Source organism: Medicago sativa, chromosome 2, assembly GCF_051527215.1.
Source record: "Medicago sativa cultivar Bolivia chromosome 2, Bolivia_mono, whole genome shotgun sequence".
Lineage (NCBI taxonomy): Eukaryota > Viridiplantae > Streptophyta > Magnoliopsida > Fabales > Fabaceae > Medicago > Medicago sativa.
Window position 1 is genome coordinate 46,928,400 of NC_140750.1, and position 16,633 is coordinate 46,945,032.

General features: G+C 35.6%; 1 protein-coding gene across 1 annotated transcript; it reads right to left on the minus strand.

The window, feature by feature from the left end:
* Positions 1-12,170: 12,170 nt before the first annotated feature.
* On the minus strand, positions 12,171-13,761 carry LOC146946946 (GRAS family transcription factor family protein). The gene has a single exon (XM_085744735.1). It carries the CDS (start codon positions 13,517-13,519, stop codon positions 12,332-12,334), a length of 1,188 nt encoding a protein of 395 aa, XP_085600861.1. The 5' UTR covers positions 13,520-13,761; the 3' UTR covers positions 12,171-12,331.
* Positions 13,762-16,633: the final 2,872 nt, after the last annotated feature.

Here is a 16,633-nt window from a genome sequence, read left to right on the forward strand (position 1 = left end):
GTCTGGTATGGGTGTTACAATTGGTATCAGAGCAGGTCGATTCAGATCGTGCCTTGGGTCATTAAGTTACAACAAAGGTAGTGGGACCATTGGGTTCCGGGTAAATGTTCTAGTTGTTGTTGTTAGTTGAGCTTGATCAACTCAATCTAGCATTCGACGATTAGAACGGATGCCTGAGAGCTGAATAGGACCCTGGAGGGACGAAGTATGTGATGAAGATGCACTGAAAAGTGTGAACTCAGAAGTGAGAACTCGGAATGAGCATTAGTAAGAGTTGATCGTGCCAAAAGGTGGTCGGTGAACTAAGTAGTAGAAGTATGGATCCTCCGGAAATGTAAGATAGTGAAGAGAAGGAACGTTCTGGTGGCGTTGGTAGAATGGAATTGTATTCTGAGATGTAATCGCAAGGCTTTAAGATAAGGAGAAGTCGATGTATGTTGACGGAGTTAGTAAGCTCTCAAGAAGTAGTTATGTGATGGAAATTATGGACTTGTATGCTCAGAGTGGACAAGGTTCTAGTGCTTGGAAGATTGTATTGAGCAACATGCAGAGAGGGAAGCTACTTGTAGCGGAATAAGTTAAGAATTTAAGCTAGAGTTTTATGTCATCAAGACTAAGGCATTGATTTCCAATGTGCCGAAAACTGTATCGAAGTAGGTTGATGCTTGCCATGCATAGATGATAGAATATTTTTTTATGATGTTAGGGGTGACTGATGTGCATTGGATTACTTGAGAAATGATAATTGTATGTAAAGTATACCTTTCGGATAATTGAACTGAAGAAACTCGCCAATAGCAAACCTGGAATGAGATTTCATATTTTTTTCGAAAACCGTTATTTCATCTCCAGGGTTTCTTTGACTATTGGAGGGTTGTTTTCACAATCCTTTTGTGCTACGAAAATCTTTTATGACGTCAAGTAATAAACACATATCACACTCTAAGGTTTCCAAGGAAAAAGGCATGGGCAACCATTAATGAAATTGATTCGGCTTGAGGTAACCTTGGAGGTTAATGCGTCAGGAGTCAAGAATTAGCTTAGACTAAGAATATAGAGGTTCCGGTAATATGATTGGACGTCACGGATGTGAAGACATGAAGTAAGAAGTTAAGTGGCGGAGAGTTACATGAACGCGCAAGGTTCTCATTTTGTGGAACTAAGAGTATCCCCCGAATCTATGTTTTGTTTAATTGACTTGCTAAGGCTCGTTACGATGTTAAAGCGTAAAGTTTATATGATTTTAGAAAGATATATGCATATGGGTGATAGAAGTTGACATTTTCGAAATTCAAAAGAAAATTTTGTAGGTACCAGATTGTTACGACTCACGTAAAGTGGGCTAAACTCACTAGAACTAAGATTTGATGGCACATATGTGTTATCGACTCGTTCTATGATTTTAGAGTGACGACTGGGACCTAGATTCAGTATAAATATTATTTAGTGGAAAATTATCAACGTCAATGACCCGTGTGCTAGTTTATGAAGTTTCCTTTAAAAGAAAAACCAATGAGCAAGCATAGGAACAATTAAGCAGAATATAGTATGCGAGAATACTAAGATACACGATTAAATGTTCGAGGAAGATATGTCGAGAGAAAGAGGAGTCCGCCATGAGAAGTCGTGAAGACGACTCATGAGAATAGCAAGTATGTAGTAGCAAGGAGGTACACTAAGAATCAAGATAAGCTCTTTAAGTCAAGGTTGCTCGGAAATAAGTTTCAGAATAATGAGTATATCGGAAGGTAAGAACAACCAGTAAGAACATAAGGTCTATTCCCAAGAAAAGTATAAGAGTATACGATAAGTTTATCGTGAGTTGGTCTTACCAAAACTAGTGGTAAAGATTAGAGAAAGGTTACATCATGGGAGATTTTGAAATAGTTCAAGAAGATAGAAATCATGAGGTAAACAGGATTGTGGTGTTTCACTCGTCACAACAGAATAGAATATTGGTTTAAGCTAACCGGTGGAAATCAGAGTAGCGCAAGGAAATCAATTGGTAGTCATGGAATGCGGATTTGATAAGAAGAATCTTTGTGAAGAATGTTTGAGATAGTAATGCAAATTCAGTGAGAAGTATCTAGAAATGAGCAAGGAGTTTTCAATATGATAAGGAAGAGTAGAGATATCACTAGTGAAGTAATCGGTTTGTCCACTTGGTAAAGTTGAATGTGTTCAGGAAAAGTATGTACTATGTTAAGAGAAATATGTTTCGCTAAGGAATCAGGTTCCGTGTACTCAGAGCAAAGAAATGAGTTATGGTCAAGGATCTTATGTGATTTATGTATTTAGAGAATGTACCCTCTTATACCATACTTGTTAAGTGATAACAATACTTGCTAGAAAAATTTTAAGTCATGATTTCATAGCTTTAAAAGCTGAAATGGGTATTAAGAAACTTGGGAACGATGTATATTCAAAATGAGATTTTCTTTCAATCAAGTAATTGTTCGTTCCAAGAACCTATGTACCAAAGTTTAGAATTCTATAAGCAAAATACTAGAACAAGTATCGTTATTAATTAACAAGGAGCGGTATTAAAAGGCGTGCATATGCTATAGATATGAGATTTTATGAAGAGACAGCAACGTTCGTGTGAGGCCATTAGTATTTGGGATGCACGTAACTTTCGCCAAGAGTGTTCAAGTACCTGTGCAAATGGACTTGGCAAGTTATTGAATGTTATTGAGTTACCCATGAGTTCGGGTGCAATGAGATTGTAAGTTCTCTTTAAGACTCTGAGAAAAGACAAGAGATTTGTAGCATCTTTAAGGTAAGTAACGTAAGTAAGAGGCTTGAGACTCGAAGTACAGTGAGAAAGGTTATGTATGCATGGTAAGATGTGTACATGATAAGATGTTTTGATGCAAAGGAGCATTGCAGGGTAGATCCCGAGTGTTTTAGTTAATGAAGGTTATTCAAATTAATGGTATATGCCAAGTAACTAAGTTGTGGATACAAGATGACCAAGTTGCATGCAGTAAAGATGTGGTTCAAACGCGATGTTTTGAGATAGCTCAATGATTTAAGAAAGATAATAAGATTGAGAGATTTTATTCGTTTTAATGCGGATAAAGAAAGAAGTTAAGTTATGTGTTCTAACGAAGAAAGTATACTTCGAGATCTTTAGAGTGGGCTTGGTCAGAATCTGTTATGAGCATTAGTAGGTGGTCTCTAAATTTCGAGGACGAAATTTCTTTAAGGGGGGTAGAGTGTAATATCCCGCCTGTCAGTGTTTGAATTGTATCAGTCGATCGTCCCAGAGAACTTATTTTGAAAGAAAATTTAATGGAGAATATTCATTACGTAATATCAGCTTATTACGGATTAAGTATCAGAGGCGTATATAACACGCTTAAGTCAAGGGTATTTTGGTAATTGCGCACTCAAAGGATATTTATTTTGGAAAAGGCCCAAAATATCTCATTCTCTTCTTTCCTTTCTCTCTCTAAGTTGGAGAAAGACTTGTGCTCTCCCTTCTCTCTTCTCCATCGATCTCCCTCCTTCTCATCACCTCACCACTTCATCAAAACTACTTCCTCACATGGCATGCTTCTAGATTATGTTTCTCATCATCTCTTAAGCTTGGGGTTTTGTTTGATTCCTCTTTTCTTCCTTTCAAGAATGGATTCAAGTTAGGGTTTTGATCAAGTTGGAAGTTGAAGCATGTTTTGGTGTAAGCTATGGTTTATTCATGGTTAAGAAACAAAGAGGAAGATGATTGAAGATTGATTGGTGAGCTAAGGCCATGGATGTGAACAAATTAAGAACTATGGTTTGTTGAATAAAGCTTTGGGTTGGATTTGAGATGAGCTAGCAAGGATGAAGATGTTATGGATTGCAAGAAAACAACAAGAGTGAGATGGTTTGATCAATAAAGCAATAAGAACCACAAAGCTAGGGTTTTGAGGCATGAAAGGAAGTTGATGCTTGGAAGCTTTTGGGAATCAAGTGTAATCTTTTAGGTGAGTTCCTTAGATAGATTTCCCACCTTGAGTTTATGTTATTGACTTGTAAGATAAGAAATGAATTGTAGCGTTTGCATATAGTGTGTAAGCACCCCTTTTTATGTTATGCTTGCTATACTTGCCAACGCTTGCCATTCAAATGTTTTACAAGTTTCCTACGACCTCTAGAATCATACTATGCATAAAGATATTTGGTTTTGAGGCCCTTGGGTCAAGAACACCTTTTATGCAGGGCTGGACTGTCATAGCTCGCCTCGCGAGCAAGTGAGCTCGCCATGGCGAGCAAGACAACCGAACTAGGGGTACTGCTCGCCCCTAGCTCGCCTCGCGAGTAATGCAACTTGCCACGGCAAGTAATGTTGCTCGCCTCGCGAGCAAGACAGTGCTTACGACATTGTTTTCTCGCCTCAGGTCTTGTTGACGTCCTTTAAGCTGGTGTTACCCGAGCAGTCTTTTATGAAATAAACCCCTCAATCCAAGATTCTATTGGCTAATTTTAAGTAAAGTTTTCTTGAGAAGAAGCAAGTAATTGGCATAGTTAGCAAAGCATGGCAAAGAAAGAATGTTAAGCTAAGAACGGGTAGCAAGTCTACCGTTAAGGAAGGGAATCAAAGTAGAGCCTTGACATAGTTGTCAAGAAATAGAATAGAAAGCTAGACATTAGAAGTATGCTTGATAAGTGTGGTGTGATATAAGTATTATCCCTGCATAAGAGTTAAGTGCCATACGAGTATGGCAAGACGTGAATCGATTGATATCTATTCACAAGTAGGTTAAGCAAGCATTAAGCTTACCTCTAGTGGGACCGTTTAAGGATCCTAGGTAAAAGAGAAGGCATGTTTAAGTTTATTTTTCATGCATAATACTAAGACTTTTAAGAAAGAAAGAGTGTCATGTCTCTTGTTATCCAAATTGGATTCAAGGGGTTCCCTAAGGGGAATGGTTAAGCCGCAAGGGAGCCGCATTTCACTAAGCTAAGGTGTCGTGTCTTTTGTATTCCATCCAAGGTTGGGTACAAAAGGTTCTCCAAGGGGAACGGGGTAAGCCGTAAGGGACCCGCACGTTCACTAAGGGAGTTCGGTGCGCTCTTGCTAAGCATTTCACCGGTAGTAAGGGATTATCTTCCGGGGTTACTCCACTCGGGACTAATCCATAAAATGAATTCAAGATAATTGTTTGTACACGCTAACATAATCAATGAAGTTGACTATGCATATTTATCATACATTTATGTGTGTTGTGTCATAGAGCCTTGGCATAGACTGTCAAGAACTAGAAAGAATAAGTAAGTAGAAAGTCCAGAGCTAGCAAGCTAGAAAGAGTCACTTTTGTGGCAAGAGATGATATGTTGTTAGATTCAACATATTCAAGTATTCAAATAAGCAAGTTCAGAGAGTTATACCGACGACGATCATAGGTTTCCCCTAATCGTCCGGTTTAGAGTTGTGTCATGACTTTAGCAAGTGAAGGCATTGATGCGTAATTCGTATCTTGGCATTGCGGTTTTAGTTTCCCCTTAACCGCCATGACACGTGTAAGATGAGAAGCCTATAACAAGTAAGATAAGCCTATGACGGGTCTAGCATGCACTAGCGTCTAGGGAAGCAAGACTCCACACACGTATAATCAACCGTCAGGTTGTATTGTAGACACGTGGCGACGATAGGTTTTCCCCTGAGGTTGCCTATAGCCTAGGGTTAGGTGGAACTCACTGAGACATTATGTCTCATCCCAATCATTATTTGTTTCAGATAAGCAGGATGTTTATGCATGATCGGAGCCGGATGGAAATTACTTTAAGGGTTCGTTCGTAAAGCTGCAGGGTGATATGGACATTAAGGATGTAATTTTTATGTATGGATGAATGTATTGTCTTATGATTTATACGAACGTGACTTGATGTAAATATTATTCATTCAGGAAAATTTTATATTGTATATTTTAATGTATCCAGTACCAATATTAACGCACGTGCCAGACTTTCTAGATACGTCTGGTATGGGTGTTACATTTGCCTTCTGTGGAAGTTCAGCTTCTTGCTCAACCTGGTCAGAATGTTCAGCCTGAACAGAATGTTCCATCTGCTCAGAACATGGAACATGCTCAGTTTGTGAACCTGTCAACTTCAACCATGGGGTCTACTGCAGGAATTAGCAAGTATCTGGTATCTTCCCTACCAACACCAAGCACTATTCCTTCACCACCACCACCACCTCAAACCAGAAACACCACAAGCAAGCTTCCAAACATGTCTGCCTTGTTTGATTCTTTGAACACTTTTGTCACAGCTAACAAAGAGAAGGCTGAAGCCTCTGGTGCTGCTGCACCTGCTAAGCCTTCAAGGGGTGAGAAGCTAGCCTCAATGGCACTTAGGGTCTCTACCAAGACTCACAAAATTGTGTGTGCTCTGGCTGATTGGACTATCAAAGTTCATGCTTCTGGTTTGGCCATTCCAGGTCCAACCTTTGCTGATCAATCCATCTTTGATGCTGAACCATCCTCAGATTCTAGGGATTCAACTCCCTGAATCATTTCTGGTCCTACTCCCTATCCATTTTGCAGATGACTAAAGGGGGAGAAGCTTTAGGATTTTATGTCTTAAGTTTTCTAAGTATTAGGCCTTAAGTAGGCTAGTGATCAATAGTTATTGAAGTTTTATAAAACTTCATCTTTTGCATGATCATATGTACTTTGAATTTCTTTTTTGTTTTTGAACCATGTTCATCATACAATTGTACTTCATGAATGATATTAATGAATGAATATTGATGTTGGTTCAAAATTGCATATGTTTATTTATGCTGTGGATTATAAAAATGAGGGGGAGCTTTTAAAACTTCTAAAAAAACTCATAATGGATTATAAAAGGCTTAATTGCACTTTTGGCCCCCTATCTTTCCAAACTTGCGGTTACAGCCCCCTAACTAATTTAAATATAAAACAGCCCCCTAAGTATTGAATCTTTGGCAGTTTTGGCCCCCCAAGGCCAAAAAAAATTAAAAAAATGACACGTGGCACCTCATTTAGGGTGCCACGTCAGCGTTGGGGGCCAAAACTGCCAAAGATTCAATACTTAGGGGGCTGTTTTGTATTTAAATTAGTTACGGGGCTGTAACCGCAAGTTTTGGAAAGATAGGGGGCCAAAAGTGCAATTAAGCCATTATAAAAATGAGGGGGAGCATTAAAATAAATTTTTAGCTCTTAGATTCTTCATATATAATCAAAATCCATAATCCTAAATCATAAGTTTATCATCTTCAAAAAGGGGGAGATTGTTGAGGAAAAATCCCTAATTGATTTTAAAGATAATAAACTTTAATGATTAAGGATTAAATGGACTTTGATTAATTCCTTGGTATTTAATTTGTGTTCTTGAGTGTTTTCACTAAGACAGAAACAAGGTTTAAATCATACCAAGATTCAAGAAATCAAAGGACATTGAATTCATGAACTAACTCTGCAGTTCAGAAAGTTGGTTCAGAATGTTGATCAGTGAGTTGATCAGAACGTTCTGATGGAAGTCCAGAAGGGTGTTCATAAGTAAACCCATAATCATCAAGAACATGAAGAACATGCAAGTACACTTGACATGAATAAAAGGTCCAGAAAAGTACATCTGCATGGATCTATCAACAAATAAAAGCATGAACAAGGAATCATGTCAAAAGGATCTTTAATGTTCATCCAAGACTATAAACATTAAAGCAATAGGAATATTCCAATGAGAATTTAATCCTAGATGTTGCATTCACTGCACTTCAGTTATGTCTTTACTATTAGGATTGATTACATTAAAAGCTAGTCTTACGAATCATCCTAAAGTAAGAACAAATGGAACATTCAGATGTCAGAATGTTCATTTCTGCGCATGCTTTAGCTATGAACAGTGTAGTTGGTGAAAAGTTAGCAAGCAAAGCAAAAGGAGATCTTGCATCAGAGATAACATGTCCTCTGAACTGAATCAAGCAGATTTCTTAGAAGCATGGGCCTGAAGATGCAGATCCACTATCCTCTCTCCTGCACAAAGTCCAAGACAGATTTGGTTCAACTTTATCTCACCTTTTCCAGCAACTTTTGATGCATATGGAGAAGCTACCTTTTGGTGGATAAAGCCCAACAAATCTCATGTCACGTACTGGACAAGCCCAGAAACTCATCAAACATTCATCATTAATGAACCCAGATGAAGAACATCATGAATATCAACATTCTGATGAAGAACACAGCAACATTCTGATGTTCATCTTGGGAACGCAACAACATTCTGATGGTCAGAATGTTCACCCAGATTTTCAAGTAAAAGCTTGTGGGGCCCATGACACGTGACATAACACCATTGGTCACCTTACAACGGCTATATGAGCCCAAAAACTCTATGAATAGAGATCAAAGGCTCAGCATTACTTGCACCATTGCAAAGCATACAAGAAAACAACTTGATTTTGTTTGAAGCTCTTGCAATCTGAAATTGATCAATCTCTAAGGCTTTCATTTACTTAGTGCACATCAATACTCTTTGTTATTTCTAAGATAACTTCTCTTTCTTTCTTCTTGTCTGTTTGATTCACAAACATTCAAACCTTCATACAAATTGTAACAAAGTCTCATCTAGCTTTAGGGGTACTAAAGTGTCAGTTTGAGCAAAGGTTGTAAAAGTCTAAGTGGTTAACTTAGCAACAAGGTGCAAGCCTGCTGAGGCTTAGAGAATACAGGATTGAAAGTGTTCAGGTGAACACAGATTGTAAGGTGCAGGATTTGAGAGGTTATCTCAAGCATCATAGTTAAAACTCTCACAAGACTGTGAGGAGTGGACTAACCCACATTGGGGGAACCACAATAAATTTCTGTGTGTTTATTCTCTCTTCCCTATACTTTTTATTTACTGCAAACACAAACACACACATACTCATTTAACTTGATAAACTGTTTCTGCACTCAGACATCAGAACGTTCTGAAGTCTGTCACTAACTTAACCATTCCAAGTTACAGCTTGAGAATTAATTTTAAGTTACATGATAATTTTTAAAGGGTCACAATTCAAACCCCCCCTTTCTTGTGACTATTTTATCTACTTCATCAGCATGCCATCTTATTCTTAAAAATATATCACTCTTGCAATTTAAATTGTCAGTCAAACATAGTGTCTTCTATATTATTTACTTAATTTATCTTAACAATTGCATTATTTGAATAAAATTATCATTGTGAAAATTGTTTTTTTCCATCATAATAATGGCATTATTATTTTAATGAATAAATAATACCATCCCTTAACAAAACATAAAATTATACTCCACAATTTATAGAGTTGATGCTCGTATAGATAAAATTAATTTTATTTTTCAATTCTTTTAAAATTTATACCATCCCTTAACAAAACATAAAATTATACTCCACAATTTATTTTTATTGAGTACGTTGTAACTTTATTGCTATTTGTTTTCATACAAGATTGAATTTTAACTCATTAGTGCAAAACTATTTTATTTTACTTTTAACTTTCTTCAAAATTAAAATACAAGTTAGTTTATTATTAAAACGTCAAACAAAAATCAGAAAAAATGGAGTGATATATGGTATTATAGGACCAAGAAAAATATGTTAGTTTTCGCTAATATGTTTCATTTTATTAATATAGAGCAATATTAAATATATTTAGATCATCGTATTACATGAACCCAATCACAACAATTAATCAATAAACTTCATTAGATTATATTTATTAAAATTATTATTTTTTACTAACAAAAAAATCTCAAAAATATATTACATCAAATCCGTGCAACGCAAATGTAATATTTCTAGTTTAAGTAAATAGGCCACAGACTTAGGCTATCAAAAAAGCCTAAGAAACCTGATAGGTCGACTTATTTATGCATATTATTAAAATTTATTTTTTATTTATATTAAAATATAATTTATATTAAACATAAAAATCAAGAAAAAACTCAAATAATGAACTTTTTAAATTGGCTTTGAGACCTTATAGTGAAATGAAAATTGCTTTTCTAACATCTATTAGTTCCTAATAACACATGGAAAATACAAAATTACCCCCAACGGTAGTTAACTACCGCTGCGAATGATACATATTCAAGTCAAAACTCATCTTCTAGCCACTCTTTCATTGCTCTCTCTAAAAATTTCAATTTTCACTCCCTCTCTCTAAAAAAACTGTACCAAATCATCCAAAAAAAATTGCCACTAAATCGCAAGTAAGTAATTACTTAGGCTATTATCATAAATTTTAGTTTGTATATATGTTTATAATTTTAGTCGTAGTTTAATTTTTAACTTTTGATTTATTTATTATAATAGAGTTATGTTATAATGGAGTTATTTTGCTTAAATTTATATTTTTTTTCGAGTTTTATAATTTTTTTAGGGTTTATGTATAATTTGCACTCCAAGCGTTTGATGAAATGTTTGATTGAGTTTTTCATTGATTGTTTAATTTTTTATGGTGTAGGTAGGTTTGAAACAATGACCGAAAAAAAAATTTACTGCCCCTATGACCAAAAAAATTGATATATCTGCCCCTAGTTGAAAATTATTGTTGTAAATGCCCTTGTTCTTCTTTTCATTTGGCGAACATGTCATTTTTTCAACTTTTCTGTGTACAACTCGTGCGTTCTGAATTTAAGTTGACAAGCAGGAATTTTTTAAGTTTTTTTCTTGTTCTTTATTTCAAATGGCGAGCATATTTTTTCTTTTAATTTTTTTTTTGTGTTCTATCTTTTAAATGGCGAGCATGCCATTGTTATATTAACATATTTGGTGCCATGAACATATTTTGTCAAACCAACCACTGCAACGTGTGTAATGTGAACAGCCCTAGCTACTTGCTTGCTGTAACTTTTTAAATTTTCTCAATGCTACCATGTTTGTATTTTGTAGATATAAAATTGCTTTTTATACATCAACGGCATGCTCGCCATTTTATATGAAGTACAAAAATGGCATGCTCGCCGTTTTGTATATGGAGGAATGGATAAAAAATTAGCTTGCTCGCCAATTGAATTTACAAACATGAAAAAAAACTTAAAAAAATGTTGCTCGCCAAATTAAATGTAGAGCTCACTCAGACCATGCTGCAAAACCTGCAAGCTTGCAGAAGATGGTTGAAAAAAATGCATGTTCGCCAAATGAAAAGAAGAACAAGGGCATTTACAACAATAATTTTCAACTAGGGGCAGATATATCAATTTTTTTGGTCATAGGGGCAGTAAAAAAAATCCCGATTTGTTCAGTGTTTGCATACGCTTCAACAGTGGAAATCCTCAGATGTTCAAGGTTCGGTACATTAATGTCACGTTAAAAGGTCTCAAGGATCAACCGGATGAAATCAACCAGGACTCAACTCCAAAGACACAAGGAGGGTGAAATACATTTGGTATGAACGTCCAACGCTGGACAACAGGTGAATAACATTCAGTCGGCTAGAATTAAAGAACGAAGACAACGTGAGGAACATGTTCTCGATTTTTTGGCAGCACACAACATGGTTCCGGTGATCGATATGTTTCACACGTTGCAGAGATCAACTGAAGATATTCTCAACAGTTTGAATCCGCCAGAATATCGTGATTAGGTAGGGAATGCACCTTCCAACTTCAACAATTGTCTTAGCTCTGAAATGGGATAATTCAAAACTTGCTAAACGACAGCTCTCAAGCATTCACCCGGAAGTTCTATTGTTCCTTTGAAAACAACAAGTATTATGCAGAATCAACTATATAAGTTATGATATCGAATTCCTTAATATATGATGAGTGTCATAGAATGGACCTCATTCTTTATGTGATGATTCGTCTTATATGAGAGAATTTGATGTGATAACATATATAGTTGATTTTGCATAATACATGTTTTGAACGGAACAATAAAACTTCCGGTTGAATGATTGAGAGCTGTTATTTGGCGAGTTTGAATTTATCCCATTTCAGAGGTAAGACAATTGTTATACCACATATCTCTACCCGAAAAAGTTATATAGAAGTTGAATTTTTTTATTATTTTTTGCACACATGTTAAGGACATAAAAGAAACATTTCCCACAAAAAAATTAGAATTTTCCGACAATGGATGGATTAAATATTAATTTTTAATGTGCAAAAAACTTAAGAAACCAAAACATCAAAACGTTGACTTAGAAATTGAATTTTGAGCAGCAAGGTAAAATTACGTATAGAGGATGTGTAAAGTTTTTTGCAGTCTTTTATTAAAAAAAAAATACATTTACATAGTTATTATCTTACGATTTTTTACTTATAAATACATGCTCATGTACAATTGACACACATAATAATACTCAAAGAAATATCAACAAATATAGAAGCTGCATGAGAGTGTTGGATCATTGCAAAGTCAGCCCAGAAGAAAAGCTTATTCCAGCCATGTTCCAACCCTTCATTTTACAATCAGGAAGTGGCATCCAATTCCATCGATTCCATTTAGTATCAAAAGATAACCACAACATATCCCAAAATCCATCACAATTAGATACCAAAGCAGCTCTAATTATCCCATTTTTCTCCTCTAAACAACCCATCATTACTCCATAACGTTTCTCAATCACTCTCATCACTTCACAAGGAACACAAGACACAAATACCCACTTTCTTCCATTCAAACTCAACCCCCACAATTCCACCCCTTTTAAAACCCTCAAACCCCTCCTATTCCCATTCTCACCGTCCGATTTAACAATCATCATATACCCATCGCCGTACACGTGTAACCTATCAATCACGTTCCCCCAATTAAATCCAACGGTTAACCCTTCAGCATCATTAAATCTTGGCCGTAGAATAACAGGTCGGTCACAATCAGGCGTTGAACTTGAAGCAACCAAAACACTCTCTCTAGGTCCATGAACAACACTGAGAAACACGTGTTTCCCTCCACGTGCCAAAACACCATCGTTCCCTTTTTCTTCACCCTCCGTTGACTTCCACGTGTCAGTCACTGAATCATACACAAACAAAACAGGTCGGTTTCCGACAAACTCCGCAAACATGAAACGAAAATGACCCGACCCGGATGAATCGGTTACAAGCTTCATCCCTGATCTTCTCCACGAGGAAGTGCCACGTGGACCTAACGGAGAAGGAGGGATTTTTTTAACGGTGACGGAGACTAAATTAACGGCGATGACTTCACGAACGTTGTTTGAAGCAAAGAGAAAAACGTTTGCTGAAGCAGCAAGGAAGTAAAGATCCTCGCCGTGAAAGTCAACCGGTTTAAGAAGCTCCGTCATGGGGATCCGGAACCAGCGATCGGAGCTCCGATCGGTGAAAGCATGAAGCACCGCGTCGCGTAGCCAGCGTTTCTTGTAGACGAAGAGCCACGTGGTGGAGTTTGAAAGAGAGTTGCACTGACGAACGAAGGTGTGATCGGAGATTATGGTAGAGAAAGATTTGTTGAGGAGTTTTAGACGAACAATTTCGGGTAAAACAAGAGAGAGGAAGATGTTTTGGATGAGTTCTTGTGGGAGGAGACAAAGTCCAATAGCGTTAGAGGTTGTGTTTCTGTGATCATCCATGAAAAAATGAGGAAAAAAGTGTTACTTTAGTTCTTAGTGAAATGTGTGTGTTTTTGTGAGAGTGAAAGAGGTTTAGGATTTGAGTTTCAGGTAGGTGTGGGTGTGTGATTTGTTGGTAAAATTTATTTATTTATATCAAAAACTCATTGTCTAGTTGTGGTTGGCTTTTGACTCATCAATTTTTCCCTTCGGTCCTTTTCAATAAATTGATAAACTTATGCTTGATTGATAATGTAAATCAAATACAATAGGTTAACAAGTGCCCTAAGAGCATTGTTTAAGCATATAAAAGTAGTAACTTTTGCATTGGAAATTGTACGAGTATGACTTTTAACAAGTGTTTGACTTATATTTTCAAGACATATTTTCTTTTTGTGGGTTCCTTAAACAATGTCCTTAAGGCACTTGTTAACAAGACCCTATTTTTAGAGCAATGTTAACTCACGCTGCGTGAGTTAACTCACGCTATTGTTAATATCTACTTGAGTTAACTCACGCTAGTGTTAATCTCTCTGTGAGTTAACTCACGCATGAGCACTATGGAAAATTCAGTTGGAAATGAGCAAAATCAGTTGGGTGAAGAGCAGAATTCACGATATTATAACATTGGACAATGTCTTTTCAGGTTATGAGTTAACTCTTTGTTAAGATGACCCGGCCCGGCCAATAGTGAGTTTTACTTTCTTTTTTTATTGATTTAGTGAAAGGGATGTTTTGATTTGATTAATGGGTGGCTACAAGGGACCAATGACCCACAAGGATTCTAAAACAACAGACAAGATCATCGTCATGGGGCGGTGTTATTGGCGGCCATTGGTTTTAATTAAAAGTGTGAAATCTTATGTTTAGCTCAAAAGTTGTGGATGGCTAATGTGCGTGAGCTTAAATTTGTTCGAAAGGGTAATGATATGTTTTCTGATTTCACAATCAGGAATCATCATCAATTAAAAAAATACCAGCCTTAAAAAAATACAGATATAAAAGTTGATTATTTTTTTTTACCATAAAATAGTTTATGATATATTCTTAATTTCAGATACTTTTCAAAATACGTGTTTTATTTGTATGTAAATGTGAGTTGTTAGTACATCGTAGAGGAGGAAAAATGTTAACTGCAGAGATAAACTTCAATCCTTTCACTACCAAAGAAACTTCAATCCTTTAATACCATTGAGATTCGTTCGAGAACTTCAAATTAAGCGATATAATTTAGGGTCATACTAACTTATGTCATAAGAATTCTATCAACAACAAATATTTATTATGAAAAATCAATTCTTAATTTGAGAAATAAATAGCCACGATTTTCAATACATAATTTCTATTTTAGGTATCTTAACATGTGCCATACATATGGTAACATTTTCTTATAATTTATTATATAAGACTATGTGCAATGGAGTGTTGAATCTGACATTCAACAAGAAAAGCCAGGCCAATGGTGTGTTGAATGCTTGTTGAATATTGACATAGATGAGAGAGAGGATGAAACCGTTCAACACAATTGAAAGTCTGCGAACTGCCACGCGTCACGCTTTGATTGGGCCAAAATTGGCGCGTGTAGCACAATCGCCGACAAGGCGCGTTAGTTGCAGAGGAAGGAGAGAGAGAAGCGGAAATGTGGAATGATGGGGACGCGTGTTGGTCTTTGATTGGTTGTCCGGTTTTTAATTTTTTTAATAATTGTACATCAATTATTTTGTTGAAAAATAATTTTAAAAAAAAATATATATATATCAAAATTCATGATTTTTTTTTCTCTATAAATAGAGACTTGGTTCATTTCATTTGGACACAGAAAAAAATACCAAGTTTTTCACTATCTTCTTCTTATTATATCTTTCTATTAGCAAACTAAGTGAAGTTTTAATCTTCTTTTTAGAGAAATGGATCCCAAAAATAAAAATAAATTATTTAAATAATTTTTTTTCAAATTTTTTTCAGTGTTTCTTTATTTTAATTTAATTATAATCGATAATTGTAATTTTATGTAATTATAAAAACAAAAATATAAAATTAAATAAGAATAAGAAATAAAAGGTGGTGGGGTAGAGTGTTGAATGAAAAAAAACCATTGGAGAGGTTAAAGTTGAATGAGTGTTGAATTAAGAGAGAGAAGATGATGTGGAGTGTTGGGAATTGAAAAAGTGGGTGTTGAAGGGTGTTTAATGTTGGTGACCATTGTAAATGGTCTAAGTTCATGTATAAACATTGCTCTGATCTGTTTCGGTAAATATGAACACACTGCAAAATTAAACTTAAACTTGCATAAACTTTACTCAATCACAATAAATTTCTAGTAAATACGAATTTAAATTCTCTTGCAAAATTCTTCATCCACAATGAAAAATAACCAAGTTGCATGTGGAAAATAACCTTAAAGGTGAATTGTGCTAAACAATAGTTTCATGTGGAAAATTCAGGGAGGTAAGAAATAAAAACGTAAATTAAACCATTGATTTGACCTTGTTTAAGAAAGATGTTGATGGCCATTCTTGATAACTGTTCTTGATAGCTTGGAGATTGAAACAACATATCATTTTGGTCTGACAATTGGATGTAAAATAATGTTTCCTTACTTCAATCCAGGCTGATTGATTTTATCAGAGATGGTAAGTGGGATTTACTTGACATCCTACATGATAATATCTCTTAGGTTTATTTTTGTATTATGACTATGATTTTTCAATCAAATCCTATATAAGTTGTTGAACTTTCTTTAACATAGTTTCATGGAATTTCATAAAAAGGTGTTTTTTTTTAAAAAAAAAAAAGCTAAAATGAAATTTATTAAGATAGCAATGAATTTTAACCAGCACAAGGAGTGCTAGGTTAGGAGTCTTACAGTAGCAACAAACAAAGGATGATGGGAAGCTTCCAATGGAAAACCCATACATTCGTGAAAATAAAGAAAAATCCAAAAACTTATGAGAAACACCTCCTAACAAAGGGCTATATCCGAAATCAATAAATAGAAACACCAAAACAAAGCTAACACCACGATCAACGAAACAATATAAACAAAATCCTCAAGCATCGTCACAACTGCCACAAAAACAACTTCTACCACCCACATTCCGCTGCTCGCACACAACCCCTGAACACCAACTTAAA